This window comes from Apus apus, chromosome 1 (genome assembly GCF_020740795.1).
Source record: "Apus apus isolate bApuApu2 chromosome 1, bApuApu2.pri.cur, whole genome shotgun sequence".
Classification (NCBI taxonomy): domain Eukaryota; kingdom Metazoa; phylum Chordata; class Aves; order Apodiformes; family Apodidae; genus Apus; species Apus apus.
In genome coordinates, this window is record NC_067282.1 from 70,074,270 (window position 1) to 70,092,694 (window position 18,425).

General features: G+C 47.4%; 1 protein-coding gene across 4 annotated transcripts in view; it reads left to right on the forward strand.

The window, feature by feature from the left end:
* LOC127380077 (galactosylgalactosylxylosylprotein 3-beta-glucuronosyltransferase 1-like) overlaps positions 1–14,671 on the forward strand; it is a 31,716-nt gene extending 17,045 nt beyond the window's left edge. For 2 of the 4 annotated variants that reach the window (XM_051608507.1, XM_051608506.1), the window contains exons 2-6: positions 4,518–4,666; positions 4,973–5,511; positions 6,832–7,128; positions 7,617–7,724; positions 11,249–14,671. In XM_051608507.1, the coding sequence (XP_051464467.1) occupies positions 4,555–4,666; positions 4,973–5,511; positions 6,832–7,128; positions 7,617–7,703 (1,035 nt within the window). In that variant the 5' untranslated portion in view covers positions 4,518–4,554 and the 3' untranslated portion in view covers positions 7,704–7,724; positions 11,249–14,671. The remainder of the gene's footprint in view (positions 1–4,517; positions 4,667–4,972; positions 5,512–6,831; positions 7,129–7,616; positions 7,725–11,248) is intronic. The other 2 variants (XM_051608508.1, XM_051608510.1) reach the window with 2 other exon arrangements.
* Positions 14,672–18,425: the final 3,754 nt, after the last annotated feature.

Sequence of the window (18,425 nt, forward strand, 5' to 3'; positions counted from 1 at the left end):
CTCTGCATGGGTTTAAAGGCAGAAGGAAGGTTGCTGGTTCTGCCAAGAATACACACAGTAATGCCTGCCAGCCAAGCATGCAATTAATCTGAGCCACTTGGGGGACTTTGTTTTTAATTATAAAACATAGGTGAAAATATGTGCAGTAAACCTCTGCAAACCCCACTGGGGCCATCAGCAAGCTACCCAAAGACATTGCCATGTGACTGGGTTTGATGCTGTGTTTTCAAAAGGTTGGGCTGATGTTTTAATGGACCACTTTGTGGGAAATATTCCATGTGGGGGGGAGGTTAAGAAAATGCAAAGCTCTTTTTTATGAAGAAGGAGAGAAGACAAAGGCAAAAATTAGTAGTAGGCCAGGGGATTCCTCTAGTCCTGAAAACAGGGAAGAAGAGAGACTCTTAAGGACTGAGAAAAGGTGAGTGAAAGATGGATGGATGATGAGGATGGCAGTGGGGGAGAGAAGGTAAGGTTTTAAGGAGAAGACGAAGTATTCCACACACATTTTCCAAAAATGGGGTTAAAGTCAGACTCTTCTCTGCGGTGCACAAGTGACGTGGTGCTTTATGCAGGCGTTGACTGCTTCAAAATTACATGCTTTGGAAAAGCAATAGAGAGAAGGTGCATGTAGAAATAAACGAGCATGGAGCACCAGGGGAATTGCACACAGAGACAGCATCTCAGCTTGTTTGCAGTGTTCAGGAAGCATGAACAGGGCTGCCTGTGAGGAGGAGGAGAGGGATCTAGAAAGGGAATTCGTTAAAACCTCTTCTAACTCTGATCTACTCTCCTCTGTGCCCTGTTGGCAACACAGCTGCCATCACTGCCTCCTCCTCTCCTTCCTTCCAGAGTGACCTGAGTTTGCAGCAGTGGTAGGCCCACTGCACAGACACTGTGCTTGTATAATTAAGGGCTATTACTAAAGGGAAAAAAACACTGTCTGCCTGACTCTAGTGCAGGGGCATTTGTAATTGCAAGCATCCCAGAGGAAGCAAGGAGCTGTGATGACCTTGAGCTTCTGGGTAGACATAGGTGTCTGCTACCACTACAGGGCAGTGCAGAGCCCTCCTTGAATTTCTTTGATGGCTCTGGCTGTTCTCACAGCCTCGAGTAATGGAAGGCTTTGCTCTGTGCTGCTACTCTAGTAAGGAAATTTTTTCCTGGAGGGAAAGCAACCCCTGGTGTGGGTAACGCCATCCTGCCCTGTGTCCAGCTTAGATCTGTACCGTACCAAACACCTACACCTTCTGAACTAAACTTTGAAGGAGACTCTTGTACCTGCCCTGGACCCAGCAATAAGAAGGCAATGAACTAGTGCAGAGCCAGCATAATTACTGCAGATGGCTACTCCTGGCATTACGAAAACACTTGTGTGTGTCCCTGGCCACACAGCCTCCTTGGACAAGTTCTTCATCAGTTTTCCATAGCTTGAAAGCAGAGGAATGGCCACTGTGGTGCTTCCTGAGTGAGGGGGTTAGAAGCATTAGAAATTATCACCACAGACAGTTGGTTTGGGGAGCAGTGGAGGTTGGTTCTCTACAGGGATTCCTCAGCATGGTACCGTTGGTGCCTAATAAGGAATGACTTTGTGTTGAAGCAATTTCTTTAATAGGGCTTGTGAGTATCTACTTCCCTGCCAGAAAACTTGCTGAGACATGCTAGTCTTCTGTCAGATTTGACTGCAATGGGCTGGATAGTTATTGGCAGTAGGGCACTGATGAGTCCTTCGATCAAATAATACTTGTTTTTTTCAGGATACCAAGGTAAAATGTCAGGGGAAAATAAAGACAGGTCCTATAAAGGTCCCAGAGGATTAATTTAGAATAACATAACACCCTCCGATATTTTCCAGGAGTACCATGTGGCTACAGTGACTACAAAGCAGAGCCCTTTTGAACCAGTCATCCTGTTTCTTCTCACATGATTTTCTAAGGCTGAAGCAGGGCACTCTTTCCCTTTGGTCAGATAAGAAGCTGCTGCATCCACATCCTGGGAAGGGAGTGTCCTTTGCACTCAATGCACCTGTGTCCCTTTGAGGACCTCGGTTTTAGATGAATAGCTTTCAGTATACCTAGGAGATCCTTGGAAGAGCAGGAATTTAGAGCCAACCAATTTGAACCTGCTTTCCATCACACTGTATCAGTGTGATGCCGTTGCCCTCTTCCCTCAAACTGCCTTTAGGAGAGCATGAGGGCCTGGTCGGGCCATGCCATTCAGCAGCAATCTCGTTCCCAGGGTGTCTGACTGTAGTTTCCTAACAGAAATCTCACTGCAGGAGGCTAATGAAAATTTTATGCTCCCTGTAGCCTCCTAATGAGCATCGCTGTGGTAATGAGGAAGTCCACTGGGAGAAGTATTTGGCATTCAGAAAGGTAATCCCTTTCTGAGGGGGAGGAAACAGATTACAGATGTTAGCAGGAGGGAGAGGGGAATAAAATCCAGCTATCAAACATCAGGCAGCCTGCTTGGAGTGACAGCAGAAAGTCCTCTACTCTGCTCTGGTGAGACCTCACCTGGAGTGCTGTGTCCAGTTCTGGAGTGCCCCACATAAGAAGGACATGGAACTCCTTGAGCATGTCCAGAGAAGGGCCATGAAGATTATCAGGAGGCTGGAGCACCTCCCCTATGAAGACAGGCTGAGGAAGTTGGGGTTGTTCAGCCTAGAGAAGAGGAGACTCTGTGGTGACCTTATAGCACTTTCCAGTATCTGAAGGGGGCCTACAGGAAAGCTGGGGTAGGGCTTTTTACACAGGTGTGTAGTGAGAGGACAAGGGGCAATGGTTTGAAGCTCAAAGAGGGGAGATTCAAGTTGGACATTTGGAAAAAGTTCTCCTGTGAGGGTTGTGAGATGCTGGAACAGGTTGCCCAGGGAGGTTGTGGCTGCCCCATCCCTGGAGGTATTCGAGGCCAGGTTGGATGGGGCTTTGAGCAACCTGGTCTAGTGGGGGGTGTCCCTGCCCATGCAGGGGGGTTAGAACTAGATGATCTTTAAGGTCCCTTCCAACCCTAGCCATTCTATGATTCTCAGATGGTAAGAGGTAACTTTATTCTGAACCCTTCAGTGTTTCTGTGGGCTGGTTCTGTTCTGCAACAGAAGTGCATCCCTCTTTCTGGAACACTGCTGTTGTTGCTGGTGTGTAGTAACAGTATTTGGAGATCGCAGACCCAGAGAGGGACCAAAGCAGAAGCTGGAAGTTGGAGAAAAGTGTTCCTGACAGTGTGCCAGAGCCGTACGGAAGGCAGCATGTGCACTAGGCCCACCCATTTGATGTTGGACTTCCAGAAGTAATCTCTGGGATCTCATGCTCCTATGAGTTTTTGCACACAGGCTGTTAAGAGTCTTTCAGACAGGTGAGCCAGGACTCATCACACCATGACTTTACACAGGGCTGAGTTATGTCCCTGAACAAGTGGTCTGCAGTAGGCATCCAAATAATTCAGTCTGTATTTTCCAAACTGATCATTTATGTTGGATACTTTGTTGAAGGCATGTCTGCCTTGAGAAGCCAAGGATCTGATTTCCAGATAGACTGACACTCGTTAATCATGTTAACTAGTGAGAGCTGAAGGTGCTCAACAATTGTGAAAAATCAAGCACAGGACCATGTAGCTTGGACCATCCATAAATAAGCCACCCCCTCTTGTTGACTTTACTTTAATCCTTTATTTTTCTTTATTTTCTTTTAGCTTCTCTCACCTTATAGAAAGATTTTTGAAAGCAAATGTTAACTGTTGTTATTCCTCAGATCTCATGATCATTTTCATTACAGAAATGCTAAAAAAGAAATTAAAGTACTCTGAAGCCTGTGATTTAAAATAAATGCTGCATCAGTGAAAGCTGGGAGTAGAAAGGGATGTGAAATAATTAAACTTTCAGCAGACTTTGCCAGCACTTTGGAATGACTGAGGCAGGGATTTTGTAGAAAACTTAGTAGGTGATAGTATGCATCACTGATTGCCTCAATGCCTCTGCATAAGGAGGATGAATTAAAACTGCAGGAGTGAAAGAGATGCTGGCTATCTTGAGGATGCCTGACATTTTCTGTTTTGTCCACAGGAATACAAGTCTTGCACACAGTCTAAAAAAATTCTACAAAAGCAACAAATTAAATGGTCACCACAAAGCTCAGGAATTAATACCACCCCCGGAGAGGGGGCAAGTAACATTCCTCTCTAGTTTCAGAATCAGCAACACGAATGACCCCAAGTCAAGGACAGTGGGTTCATCATGGGGCAGCAGGAGGTCCTTTATAGCAACACAAATAGATAAAAGCTTCTGTTCAATAGCAGAGGAATTGGCCAGGGCAGCTGGGTAATGGTTTGGACCTGCTATGTTAATGGGGCTCCTTGTAAGCTTATACTTAGACGAATGCCTTGCTGGATCAGGGCCCAACATTTGTCATACCTTCCTCCAAGCAAGCCAAACTCAGTCTATTAGTTTGGCCTCTAGACTTACCGTCCTAGTGTTTGTGGTGACTGATATTTTGGAGGCCTTACTCTTTTTTCTGCACTGAAAGGTAGAGAGATGCCTGTGCATTGGAAGCTCTCTGCAGCATGCTGAGGAGACGTAACCTTCTTACCACGCTCCTGATCGCCTTGCCATGGGCTCTTCTCCTAACCTTGTGGCACCAGTACCCAACCACCCGCTACCTCAGCCTGCTGAGAAGTAAGTGCAAGAGTTCTGCTGCCAGCGTGCTGGTGGTTGTGATGATTGATGGTGCGAACCCTCAGTAGGAGAGGCTCTCTCATGGGGCCATGGGACCAAGCGAAGGCAAACTTGCCTGAAGGTTCCCTCAGGGTTTGCAGGCAGCAGGCACACAAACCGTTCTTAAGAGCATGTTAAACATGCACCTTTGACTGGCTTTGGGGAGCCACTGACTCCAGAAAGATGGGTCCCCAGTGCTCCCAGGAGAGGAAGCAGTGATTAATTCTCTAATTTATTTTTCTTCTTCCTTTCTTGCTTTTGTCCCAGAAGAGACAGATGAGAACGTGACCTCTAAAGCTCTCCTCAATGGTACATCTGCACTGAGAGAAGAAGGCCTCCCATCATGCATTCAGCAGCAGCAAAGCATAGGGGCAACACCTAAAGTCATTCAGAATTATGTGTACTCCAGGCCTCCCCCATGGTCAGACACCTTGCCAACCATCTTTGTTATCACCCCTACCTACACCCGGCCAGTGCAAAAAGCTGAGCTGACCCGTCTGGCCAACACCTTCCTACACGTACAGAACCTGCACTGGGTGGTGGTGGAGGACTCGCCCCGGAGGACCAACCTTGTATCCAACCTGCTGGAGAAGGCAGGGCTCAACTTCACCCACCTCAATGTGGAGACGCCCAAGAGTCTGAAGCTGGGTTTGTCCTGGATCCCATCCCACACTCCACGGGGGACACTGCAGAGGAACCTGGGGCTGCACTGGCTGAGGGACAGCTTCAGCAACACTGCACCACCAGAAGGAGTAGTGTATTTTGCCGATGATGATAACACCTACAGCCTGGAGCTCTTTGAAGAGGTAAGAGTCATAAAATTACATGGGTCAGAAAAACAGGATACAGCTGCCAACCCTCCTAAGGCCAGGTGAGCTTGTAAAGACCTCTAAGATAGGGCTACCATGTGGACTTTTAGCATCAAGTGAGAGATGAGGGCTCTGGCATGCTGCCTAGAACCTGCCTTGCCTGCCCTGTACTCAGGGGGAGCTGGATATAGGGCAGAGACAAACCTAGAGTTATGCAAATCCAGTAGCTGTGCTCTAAAGAGCTGCAAGAGCAAGGAGCACATGGTCACGGTGTAGGCTGCAGAGGCAGATAGCCACTCACACAACACTGCACCAGCTAGAGCCCCTGTTGCCAAGGACCAGAGGATATATGCTCCAGAATTTATGCCTCTCCTCAGGGAGAGCTGACCTGATTTAAATAAGCACCGAAGACAAACTTCTGGCAAAGCATAAATCTGCACTGTTGTAGGAATGGGTAGGGGATGTGAGAAAAGTTGATTGACTTTCTAATCCACCTTTTCTCTTTGGCTGCCCTTCTGTGTTCTGAGTTCCAGCCACCATAACAGGGCTGAGCCCCTGGGATCGCAGAAGCTTGCCCAGACTTCTGCTGGAAACCTGGCTTTTGTGAGATGCCAAGTCTATTGTAAACTTGCAAAAAATCAGTAAACTCCCATGTCACCAATTTAAGCCAAACTGTACTACACCACTTGAAAGACAGAGTTATGCATCAGAACACATTTTCAACTTTCAGAATTTTTTTTATCTCTGTTAAGCTCATCCTTTCTTATTTCTTCCAGGTCCTTTCTGACAATTCCAGTAAAACCACACTCTTTTAGGCAGTAGCCATAGATGGAAGAACAAGGGTGGGGGGAATTTGCAGTAAATGAGGACAAAGATGCATCAGTCAGGGAGGGAGATTACCTGCATGAGGGCAAAGCTGGAGTGAGTGGAGTTGATAATACGGAGCTATGGGCCTGGTAGAAGTTGTGTTTGGCATTTACAAAAATAATAAATTTTTACAAAAAAAATATAAACGTTCAGATGAGATCAGAAAACCAAAGGTTTTCCTTCTGAGGGACTGAACGTGGGCACAGAAAAGCAATGAGTTTGATGTTCAGAGAAGAAGGTGCTAAAACAGCCTTGCAGCTTTGCCAGCTGTAGCTCTCCAAGATACAAGCACAGGTGAACAAGACCTTGTGCAGCCCAGAGCTACCTGATTGTGTGGGAAGTCAACGGGGGAGGACAGGTGCCAGTGAAAGCAGAGGATGGCATGCTGGTGGGGTGGGACAGACATCTTGGGGTTGAATTCTCACAGCACTGTTTATTTCTGGCACACAGATGCGCTACACGAGGAGGGTGTCAGTCTGGCCGGTGGCTTTCGTTGGGGGGCTGCGCTATGAGTCCCCAAAAGTGAGCCCAGCAGGGAAGGTGGTGGGCTGGAAAACGGTCTTTGACCCTAACCGGCCCTTTGCTATTGACATGGCTGGATTTGCCATCAGCATCAAGCTGATTTTGGAGAAGCCTCAGGCCAGTTTCAAGCTGGAGGGAGTTAAAGGAGGTTACCAGGAAACCAGTCTGCTGAAGGATCTAGTGACTATGGAGGGGCTGGAGCCCAAAGCAGCCAACTGCACAAAGGTGAGTAGGACAAGAGACCTTGAAGATGCATTCTCCTTGCTGGGCGCTGGCTGCTTTTGCAGCCCCCTGCCATGCTTCCACACCTTCCAGTGTGCCCGCCTGTGCTGGCACATGTCGGTGCCGAATGGTGCTGGGACAGACAGACAAAGCCTGCCAAATGCTTCACAGATGCAAAGCTCAGAGAACACTGAGGAACACTCAGTGCTGTGCACTCTGTGTTAATAAAGAGCTTCAGACGTACAATTTGTGCCCAGATTGCTTCTCCAAAACCCAGGAGGATTGGCAGAGGGTTGAGTCTGGGGTTTTGTTCCAGAATGATCCCTCCTCCCTGTCACTGTTCCATGTGCTTGTGATGTCTCTCCTGGATTCAACCCCTTCAAATCAGATGCTTCAAACAGCTGGAAGCCCCGGGTTGCTGAGGACAGACGAGCTGCTCTTGGAGATTCCATGGCATCTAGAGCCCCTGAATTCTTTGTGATTCCTTCTAGGTGTTGGTCTGGCACACAAGAACTGAGAGGCCCACCCTGGTTAATGAAGGCAAACGTGGATTTACAGACCCCAGAGTAGAGGTGTAAGCAGAGAGCCAGCTCCAGGATGTGAGTACCCTTGTACAAAGAATCTCTACCTGTTTCCTTATTTATGCTATTATTTCCCCAAAGAATGCATATATGATTGTCCCAGTAACTCCCTTACCATGCCACCCTTTGCCCAAGAAGTAAATCCTCATCTTTACCCACTTATAGTCTGCATTTCATACTCATTTGAGCCTCCTTGCAGTCCGCATGGAATCTTTGCCTGTATAAACAGAGAGAAAAGTGGCAGAAGAATCCCGTGGTTTCATTCAGTAATAATGGTGAGCCAAATAGACACTTAGATGACCTCAAAACAGGAACCAGCAAAGAGAACCTACACAGACTCTCAGAGTTTGGGAGGCTTGGTACCAGCATTACCAGAGCTAGAAGTATAGCTGCTGCTGAGGAGAAATAGTGGTCCATGGAGTTAGATTCAGCCACAGAGTGGGGAGATCATGACAATCACCACAAGTGAGGGCAAGAACATATCAGAGATCAGAGAGACATTCTTAGAAGTAAAGATTGATGAAGAACAGGTTTCAGAAGAGCAATGACCTTCTCTTGCAGCTGCCATGCCCTCTAATCCCATTGTCTGCCCTTGGTGGATTCCTAGCCCAAAAGTCCCAAAATAAGAAATGTATACAGTTTGGGAATAGCCAGCTCTTTCTGGAATGACTCATACCTGTGGCAGGATGATTTACTGAATGATTTACTCCTACTTTGTAAGATGTTCCAGGGCTGCTTTCAGTCCTGACCCTGATACACAGCTCAGCTCTACCACTGGAAATAAAACTGACAGCTTTTATACAGGCAGTCACGAGTATTTCAGCTTCTGCACTGATGTGCTGTGTGCATCACTGGTAGCTGCATACAGCATTTCCACATCATCTCATCAGCTCTGAGTGAGTGGCAGCTGTACCAAGAGTGCAGAGCAATCCCAGCATCTGCACACCCTGCAGCAAATGGGAGGAACAGGAGTCAGTTGCCTAACACAGATACCTGGTGCCACCACAGGGACCCTGAGGTAGCCTACCTGGCCCTCATGTAGGGCACAAACTCTGTACCGTATCTGCCAGCTTTTCGTTAACATCTCGGATACCCTAGCAAGGCTTTAAGTTATGCTAAACACATATGCTTAGGCAGCAGCCCCTCTTTTAACCTGTGCTTCTGTGGAATCCACTGGCAGTAACGAGCCCATTTTACATACCCACCCATGCTGGGTCTGCAGCAAGCTAAAGCTATGATTGCCCAAACTCAGTTCCTAAGGACTCAGAATCCAGTTACCTGGTCTGGAGGTACCACTTTGTACAGGATGGGCAGGCTTATCAGCACTCAGACAGATTAGACCTGCTTTGCCTACTCGACAGAAGAAGGGCTGTCTGCTCCACTGCAGTTGCAGAGTGTGGATGTGATGCTTTCACAAATGTGCCATTTATGCATCAGCACTTTTGTTCTCACCCCCTCTCCCAGGCCAAACACTCAGCCATACTCCATGAGAAACACCACACACCTGCTATGGATTCTCATGGGAATGGCTCCCCTTAAGTTATTTCTTCTCCAAAAAGGAAGGAACCAGTCTGGGAGATCAGGACACTGCCATTGATTCACCAGGAGGACTTGCATCTAGAGCCATCCTCTCAGGGTGCTTTCAAGCCAGAACCTAGGCAGGGCCAGCTCTGTAGATTCTGGAGGTGCTTTCCACTTGCTTTAGCAGAGAATTTTAACGAAGTCCCTTCTGCCCCACTGTCTGCCATGTGGGGCAGCTGCTCTAACCTGCCAAATGGGCAGGTGGCTTCTATTCCAGAAGACACCTGCAAGGTAAATTGCTTCACTGGGCAGTTAAGCAAAATCAGTAATTTCCCCTGTTAAAGTTTTGAATTGAGATCTCTGCTGATGGCTCCGGTGAGTTGTGGAGGTCCCTACTATCACAGCTGCTGAGCTTCAGAAACTTGACAGACATGATCTAGATAAGCCAGTAATGAGAAGGAAAAAAAAAAAGGTAAAATTGCTCCCCTGAGGGCATTCTGTTCTTAGACACAATAGTGAGAATATTTCTGTCCTTCCCTCCTGGCAGTTAGTCCTTGTTGAGGATCAGATTGAGCCAGTCCCAGATCCCCCCGAGGTCTCTTTCCCTTTTAAGGCCTGCAGACGTGAGCCAGGTAGAGATTGCTTGGTGTGGGATTTGGTGCTCTGTTAATCTCTAGTTAGTCCACTTGCATGGCTTTTTGGCACATGTGCTTGCTTGGTGGTTTGCCATGACACAGTGTAAAGGGACCTGCTGATCATGTGAACTGAGATCAGGCTTCAATGGGTGCTGCATATATAGTAGTTATTTTGTCCCACATGGAGTGTACTCTCTTCCTTGCCCTCATTCCCACCACCCTACCCTGCATCCAGCTGAACTGTGGCAGCTTTTGTGAGTCTGGGGGAGGAATCTCTCCGTGCCAAATGAGAGCAGATCTGCAAAGGTTTAGCAGTAAGACACATCAGGGTTTTTCTCTTCATGAGAGACAACAAAAGAAAAATAATGTTAAAAAAAAGGAAAGTGTTCTTCTCTCCTGCACTTGAAATTCTGCTTTTTTGGCTGCCCTGAGAACCATTAGGCAGGATCTAAGATGTGCTTGGGATGGAGGATCAGGGGTGAGATCCCCAGCTACTTCCCCATCCTCTTTCTTCAAAATGGAGGAGCAGGAAGGACAAAAAGGGAATCTCTGAGCCTGTCTCCAGCTGGACAAATGCTTTCACTGTGCAGATATTGTGGAAAATAGCCATAAACATGGTCTCTGAGAAACACTGGACATGCATGTGTGGACATGCAGAGTAGGAAGGGGAATGTGGAGGACCAGGGAAATCCTTGGAATTTTCTGTATTGCAACAGGGGCCACAGAGCAACTGAAAGCTATGATAGCATATGTCCCTGATGACTGTATTGAAAGCCCCTTGAAACACAGGCCTTGGCTTCTGAGGGTAGGAGATGGAAGTTCCTTTTGCTTCATGTTTTTCCACATTAAAGCCCAGAAAAGTATCACTCAGGACTGGTGTTATAAAAACTACCTACTGTCACTGCTAACATTTATGTACAGGCATCTGAGAGAGAAGAGTTTTCTTAGGCTAGCATAGGACTCCTGCTGCCTTGTCAGATTTGGAAACAGGGAAAGAAGCTCATCTGCATTTCAGAGCTTTCAGACAGACTGAACAGAGATCCTCAGATCTCATCCTCCTGCTGTTTCTTTAAAAAAAAAATAAAAATCAGAGATGTTAAAATCATTATTTTACTGAAAAAAAAAATCCTTCAGCAACTTTTTCTAACTCATAAATAAAATATCCCAGATAGGCTCTGTGGTACAGATAGAAAAAGCAGCTCTTCAGCCATATCTGAGGCAAGAGCTCAGATGTGGCTGAGGAACTTGGTTACTGATGCCTGCCTAGTGTCTACCTGAGCCAACAGGGGACAGCCCTGTTGGAAATGCATCTCCTGCCTTATTGTACTGGATGTGGTATCATCACCTCTCTCTCCTTCTTACCTCATCTTGTGTTTGTTTTGACAGAGGCAGTAGGCAGTGATCACACCTGAAGTTTGTTAGCAACCACAGCAGCTGCACGTGCTGCCTGTTCTGCCTGGCCCTCTGCTCCACTGCTGGAGGATGATAAGCACCCCCAAACGTAGCCACGCAGATCAGCTCCCACTGCCTGACAAGTGGTAACAAGCAGGGACAGAGCTGATGTGCTGCCCTGCGATCCTACAGCTCTTCGCCTTGGACTTTGTGCGCTGGCTCTCGTTCCCCACCTGGAGAGGACTGTGCTTCCCTTCCCCTGCGGGCTCTGTGTTTTTAACCATTTGTTAAAATTGATTAGATGCAATCTCCATTCATGGCTGTACCAGCATAGAAGCTGAAATCCCAGGTGGGTGCAGGTGCCTCTGGAGATCCTTCCTGGCATATCAGCAAACCTGAGCTTCAGTACAGCAGCTGCAAGCTGCTGTGGTTCAAGGACAGGAGTTGTCACAGGAGCACAAAGGCAGGCCTGTTGGCCTGAGGCTGGTATGCTCTCAAAGCAACTTTAAAACAAAGCTAGCCTGAGAGAGGCTGTCTCGCTGAAGGATGCACTTGGATACCTACATGGATCAGACTTCCGTGCTGAGGAGGGAGCTGTGTTGAAGTGCCTCATTTGGGGTTTGAGAGTTCAGAAGGGATCTGGTGCCTATGCTCAGCTGAGAATTTTAACTGCTCCCACTTAAGGTTGTTTTGGAAAATGCCATCCTAGATCCCCAGGCCCAGGGCCGTCTGGATAACGTTCCTTTCCCACTCAGGGAGAGCTGGCAGGTACTGTACTTCAAAGGCCATGCCTTCACATCTCACTGCAGAGACCAGAAAGCAAGGGCAAAGATGTGGGTGTTGAAAGGGTGGATGTTGAAAGTGTTGTTCTTAGCCTGAAACCCTGCTGCAGCCCCTTCAGTAGCCTCAAATCATGCACACAGACTTGCTTCCTAGACCTCCAGAGAGGAAGATGCCTTTCTGAGGTGTAGGTGGGTGAGAAGTGTTTAGAGAAGAGGAACCCTCAGCCTGCACCCATCTCCTGTGAAAACATTGAGGAATATGGAGAGACATCAGGAAACGTATCTTGAGCACATAGGCGACAACTGAAATAGCAAATGTGACAAGGTTTTCCAGTTGGACTTGAAAGGCATGTGTGTTGCTGTGAAGAGAGAGGAGACAGTGTCATGTGGAAGGGTTTCCCTTTCCCTCAATAAAACAGGAAGACAGCCAGGTGGAAGGCAGCCCACAAAGAAGGAGGTGGCAAACGAGGACCGAAGGAAAGATGCACTGGATTAAAAGCACAAGTGTTGGTACCATGTGTGTGCGTGGGGGGTGGTGTCACTGTGACTTTTCCAGGAAGATTCCTTGAATAACCCAGAAACCCATCTGAGCATATCTTGAAAACCATCTTCACTCAAGCCATGAGAAACAAAGCTTTAGGCATTCAAAACATATAGAAGATTTCACAGCTGGGAGAAAGTTATGAGCGATTGCATCATCCCCCACCCAAGAAATTCTGGGTTGACAGGAACTTATTTATTTGTTGATTTATTTATTCTAGAATCCTCTGCCTGTTCCTTAATGAGTTTTGGTTTTTTGCTTAGACCACCTGACGTGTTGATGAAGAAAGAATATTTCCCTCCTCACCTCAGAAAAGCAGAGCTTGGCGTTCAGTGATGAATGTCGTATGTTTTGTGCTCCCTGGGATTTCTTTACAGTGGTGTCTTAAACTGGCAAAATAATCAGGAACACAGCAAGGAGGGGAGTACAGCGAAGGGAATTACAGTTCCTTTATGCAAGAGACGTGGGTGGCACTAAGTTTCTGGCTCCCAAGCAATCATAGTGAGGTAAAAACATGTGAAAAGGAGTGCCTCGCTCAGCAGATAGTCCTCATGGGATCTCGGGAAGCCTCCATGAAGGGGGCTCTTGGAAGGGATTCTGAGTGCGGGAATCGGTTGATGTTTCCTCACACGGGGAACAAGCAGCTGTGCATCCTGCTGTCAGAGTACAGGAGGGGGCAAAGGGGGTGAGATGGCTCCTGTCAGAAAGGGAGAAAGAAGAAAGCAAAAAATAGACCACAAATAGAGAAATGTAGGCTATGTTTAGGGAGGGTTAGGCCAGGGTTTTTCTGGATGAACACACTCAGCACTACAAGGCCACCCTGTAAGCCATCTCAGCATGAAGGAATACTGAATGGGCCATGAAAATGGTGTCTTCTCTGGGCCCTAGGAAGATCCTTAGAGAGCAAGGGTCTGGTTTACTGGTACTGGATAGCATGAAGGAAGCCTGGCATGCACAAATCACTTTTCATTCTCCATTTGTCAGAGCTTTGTGTCATGTCCTCTGCAGGAGGCAACAGGCCTTGCACTCCAGTGGGCTTTGCTGACCCATCCCAGCCACCAGGCAGGTGGGCTTAATGCTTCCAACTCAGCATTAGACCAAGATTAAGTCCCATTCATAGTGGTTTCCATGAATGAGCAAGAGAATAAAGGAGTTGATTTATGATCCTCCATTTTCCCCTCTGAGATGGGCAGGGTTTCTGCCCATATGAACAGGAGGGGATATGGTGGTTAATTCTCCGGCCTTTAATCTCACACAGGTCCTCCATAGGATTTTGGCACTGCTGGTGGGTGTTTGTAGCAAGGGTCCTTTTCCACTGCAAATGATAACCCCCTCACACACATTTTGAGAGAGTTGTTCTCTCTGCATCCCTATAAGAAAGCAACATTATCACTCCTGTTTTTCCCACTGGGAACCTTGATTCCAGTGGTACGCACTACACTGTCAGTTCCGTGCTGTTTGGAGCCTGCTCTCACAACCAGCCGCATAGCACTGTCTCCAGTCTTGCCCCAGCCTGGGCCTGTGGAGGAGAGTTTCTGTGAATCAAGAACTTCTGTCAGTCACTAAATTGTGCAGGACTGAGACCTTGTATGGACAGCATCGATGTACACAGTTGATATTCCAGGCTAGCAGACATTTGGACCAGTTCAGCACCAACAGTCTTTTCCCTGTAGAGCAGCCTAAGAAGAGACAGGACTGCTGCTGGCCAAGGTGTATTAGCTAAGGGTAGGTAACAGATGCCATGAGTTGAGATGGCTGTTAGGTGGCAGAAGTTTTTCTGTGGGAAAGCCCAGGAGTGGAGCAGCAGTCAGGGTTACAGGGAAAGTGAATGCAATGAATGCAGTAAGGAGGGAAGCTGTAGATCAAGCCTGAAGCGTCTAAAGAAGAGAAGGCATCCCAGTGCGTGGTTTTTTACTAGCGTATTAGTATCTGATATTCATGTTCCCTGAGATTCATCCGATTCACCAACCAATGAATATTACTAACGTTTCCTGTTGCAGAAAATACTGTTGACACAGGAAAGAGAATGTCCAGAAAGTAATTTTTAATGGTTATTTATTTATATTGAATGGTACTAGAGCGTTATTAAATATGATGTGAATAGTACAATATTGCCCCATTGTCTTGTTTTGCAGTGTAAGCGCTTACTTCTTTTCCAGGAAAATACAGTGGAGTATGTAATGGAGAACATATCTGTTGTAGTTGATCCCATTTCAAGGGTACTCCCTTCAGTCTTCATCTGACCCAAATGCCACAGAAGATATTCATACAGAAACATTTCAGGTCCCTGAGAGTGGTGCCTGCATTGTGGAGATTAAGAGACAGAAGGAGACAGGAGATTATAGCCTAAACTCCATTGTCTCATGGCATCTCTAGCTGTCATTTTGATGACATGGTGACCGTCCCTACTGAGATAGCTCTGCAAAGGTGCTGACCACAGCTCAGAAAGGAGTGGTGGTCAAAAAATATAGAGCAGGTGGTCAGTTCTCCATCACAGCCGGGAGGGGAAAGGTGCCACAAACTTAGTGCAATGGCAAGCTGTGTTGCATGGTCATGCCTAAACAAGGCTGCTGCTGGCAGGGAGCAGGCTGCCTGAGTTCTGTGGAGGTCTGCTGGGTGATGATACTAAGTCTGTTCTGCAGGGCACACGGTTTCCACTCCAGCTCTGTTAGGCCACTCAGCTTCTGTGCACTGTCCTCCCCTCTGGGAAGAGCCAGGACAAGCTCTATTGGCAGCAGTTTGGCAAGACACAAGGAATCTCCTGCAGGAATGTGGGTACACATCGCATCTCAGGTGTCAGCAAAAATTGATCCAAGGTCCATAAGGGCAGTAGCCTGTGGCCCTCTGCACTACAGCTCACTGCATCTCCTGGGGCGAGGGGGAGACACCAAGGAGCAGCACCAACAGGGTAAGGAAGCACAGGCTAAGACATTACGAGGTCCAGTCTTCCTCACCAACTGCACAGTGTTTCAGTCCCTGCTTCTGCCAGTCCCTGTAAGCTACAACACACTGGGAAAAATGTGTAAACTCTCACTGGAGCACTAGATGTCATTCCAGTGGGATCAACTAGGGAAACAACTCTAGTCCCTTGCTTCTTCCTTCTCTCTACAGACCAGAGAACAGGTTGGCCTGTTTGACAGGAGCCCGCTGTTGGCTAATCCACGAGACTGGGAGAAGCTAGTAGACCCAGGTCCTGTTTCTAATGCTCTCTCTGATTTACTCTATTGTTTGGCCAAGGAACATCACAACAGCTGTCTTTTTTAAACAAGGGACCCACCTCTCAGAAATGTGGAAGCACTTTTAAGACTCTTTGGCAGAAGCATTGCTAAAAAATGTGCGTACTAGAGTACAAGACAAAGACATACTGGTGCAATAAAAATCACATTCACAAAGGTGTTGCTTAAAGTACAATGTGAAGTTTATAAGTCAAGATCCTGGGAAAGGCTGAGAAAGGCTGAGAAAGAACTGCTGTGGCCAAAGGTATCTGAAACATCCGCCCCACTAGAAAACACAGTCATCCCCCCAAAAAAGAGGGACAGCTTTGCTTGGCTGTAGTGGCTGAAAGCCTCTACAGTGCCACTACAAGGACTAATTCTACCTTCCTCTTCACTTGATAGAAACCCTGGGAAGTGGGAGGGCAGTGGATAAGACACATTGGCCAACACTGCATGAGCACCCTGTTTGGTATCACCAGCACATCATTCCTCCCTTCCTTTGGCCCTGTTCCCCAGCCACTCTACTGCATTTTCAACAGGGATCTGGTGCAGGCCCCAGGAGACAAGGCAGGGAGGAGAAGGGGAAAGAGAAAGAGCAAGCAAGAATGAATCTTATTAAATGGAGCTAGGTACTTCTCTCAGTCTCTCATCACGTTCAGGGCTGATTGGAGGTGAAATGACACTTGGAGGAGGGGAAGTCCCCTCCCCCGGGACAATCCAGAGGCTCTTGCACAAACTTAATTTCAAGCTCTGTTGAAGATGGTGTTTGTCTTTTCTTTCTTTTTCTTTTTTTTTTTTTTTAATGCATTCCATTTAATTTCTCAGGCAGACCTGTGAAAATGAGAAAGGCAGACCTTTGCCTGTGAAGACAGCCTGGTGCCTGCTTCTTACGGATCCAGTCTCATCCATTACTGCCCTCAATAAATCCCTGCGCAGGGGTTGCTAAAATACCCACTACCTCCCTTCCACGCTTCGGTGGAGGCAGTTACATTTTTTAATTATTTTTTTTTACATACAAGTAATCCAATTCATTTTCAATTCAAAATACAGCCCAGCTTTCCACAGCTCTGTTTAAAACGAAAGCACTGTGACCTTAAAAAGGCTTGGACTTGCTGGCACAACGGAGCTCGGATCTGTACTCTTTTCTCTCTGGTCTGTACTCGCCTGCTCTGTTGTGATAAAAAGGGTTGTGGTGGTTTCTGATCCACCCATTTTGGTGATGCCGAAGGGGAAGGAGAGGAACTGCATTTGGTTTTGGAAGGTTCCCGAGAGAGATGTTACCAGGGATTCAGCTCTTCCAGGCTGCACAGAAAGACATGCTGCTCAGTTCCTCTGCAGAGGGTTGGTCTGGCTCTTACCTTAGTTGGTTATATTAGGTCTGGTTGTATGTTAGTTTTTCAGTCCTGAGACCAAATAAAAGCACTGGTAAAAACAGAGATTGGGGTAGGCTGTTGCCTTTCCAGCTGACCTGCATCTTCTGCCCAAGAACTGACACAGAGACAATTTTTATAATTAGGCTCTGACTGCAGGAAGTTAGCAGAGCTGCTGGCACAGGACAGTTCCAGCAGGTCCAGCTTCTCCCTGCCTCCAAGGCAGGTGAAGGCAGACAGTCGGGTCCAAAAGTGGTGGTCAGTGGAGTCAAATCCAGCTGGGGCCAGTCCCAAGTGGTGTTCCTCAGGGCTCAGTGTTGAGACCGTTTCTGTTTAACATCTTTATTGATGATCTTGATAAGGACATAAGAGTGTTTTATCAGTAAGTTTGCAGATGACACCAAGCTAGGCGGGAGTGTTGATCTGCATGAGGATAGGGAGGCTCTCCAGAGAGACCTGGATAGATTAGATGGTTGGGCTAATGTCAGTGGTCTGGGCTTCAACAAGGCCAAGTGCCAGGTCCTGCACTTGGGCCACAACAACCCCAGGCAACGCTGCAGGCTTGGGGAAGTGTGGCTGGAAAGTGTCTGGCAGAAAAGGACCTGGGGGTTCTAATTGACAAGCAGCTGAATATGAGCCAGCAGGGTGCCCAGGTGGCCAAGAAAGCCAATGGCATCCTGGCTTGTGTTAGAAATAGTGTGACCAGCAGAAGGAGAGAGGTGATTGTCCCCCTGTGCTCAGCACTGGTGAGGCCACACCTGGAGTGTTGTGTCCAGTTTTGGGCACCTCAATTCAAGAGAGATCTCGAGGTGCTGGAGCAAGTACAGAGGAGGGCAATGAAGCTCGTGAAGGGCCTGGAGAATCAATCTTATGAAGAATGCTTGAAGGATCTGGGAATGTTTAGTTTGAGGAAGAGGAGGCTGAGGGGAGACCTCATCAATCTCTACAACTACCTGAAAGGTCACTGTAGAGAGGTTGGTGCTGGTCTCTTCTCACAGGTAATTAGTGACAGAACAAGAGGGAAGGGCTTCAAGCTGCAATAGGGGAGGTTTAGACTGGATATTAGGAAAAAAAAATAATTCACAGAAAGAGTGGTTAGACACTGGAATGGGCTGCCCAGGGAGGTGGTTGAGACACCATCCCTGGATGTGTTTTAGGGTCATTTGGATGTGGTGTTGGTGGATATGGTTTAGGGGAGAACTTTGTAGAGTAGGAATTATGGTTGGACTCAGTGATCTCAAGGGTCTTTTCCAACCTGAATCA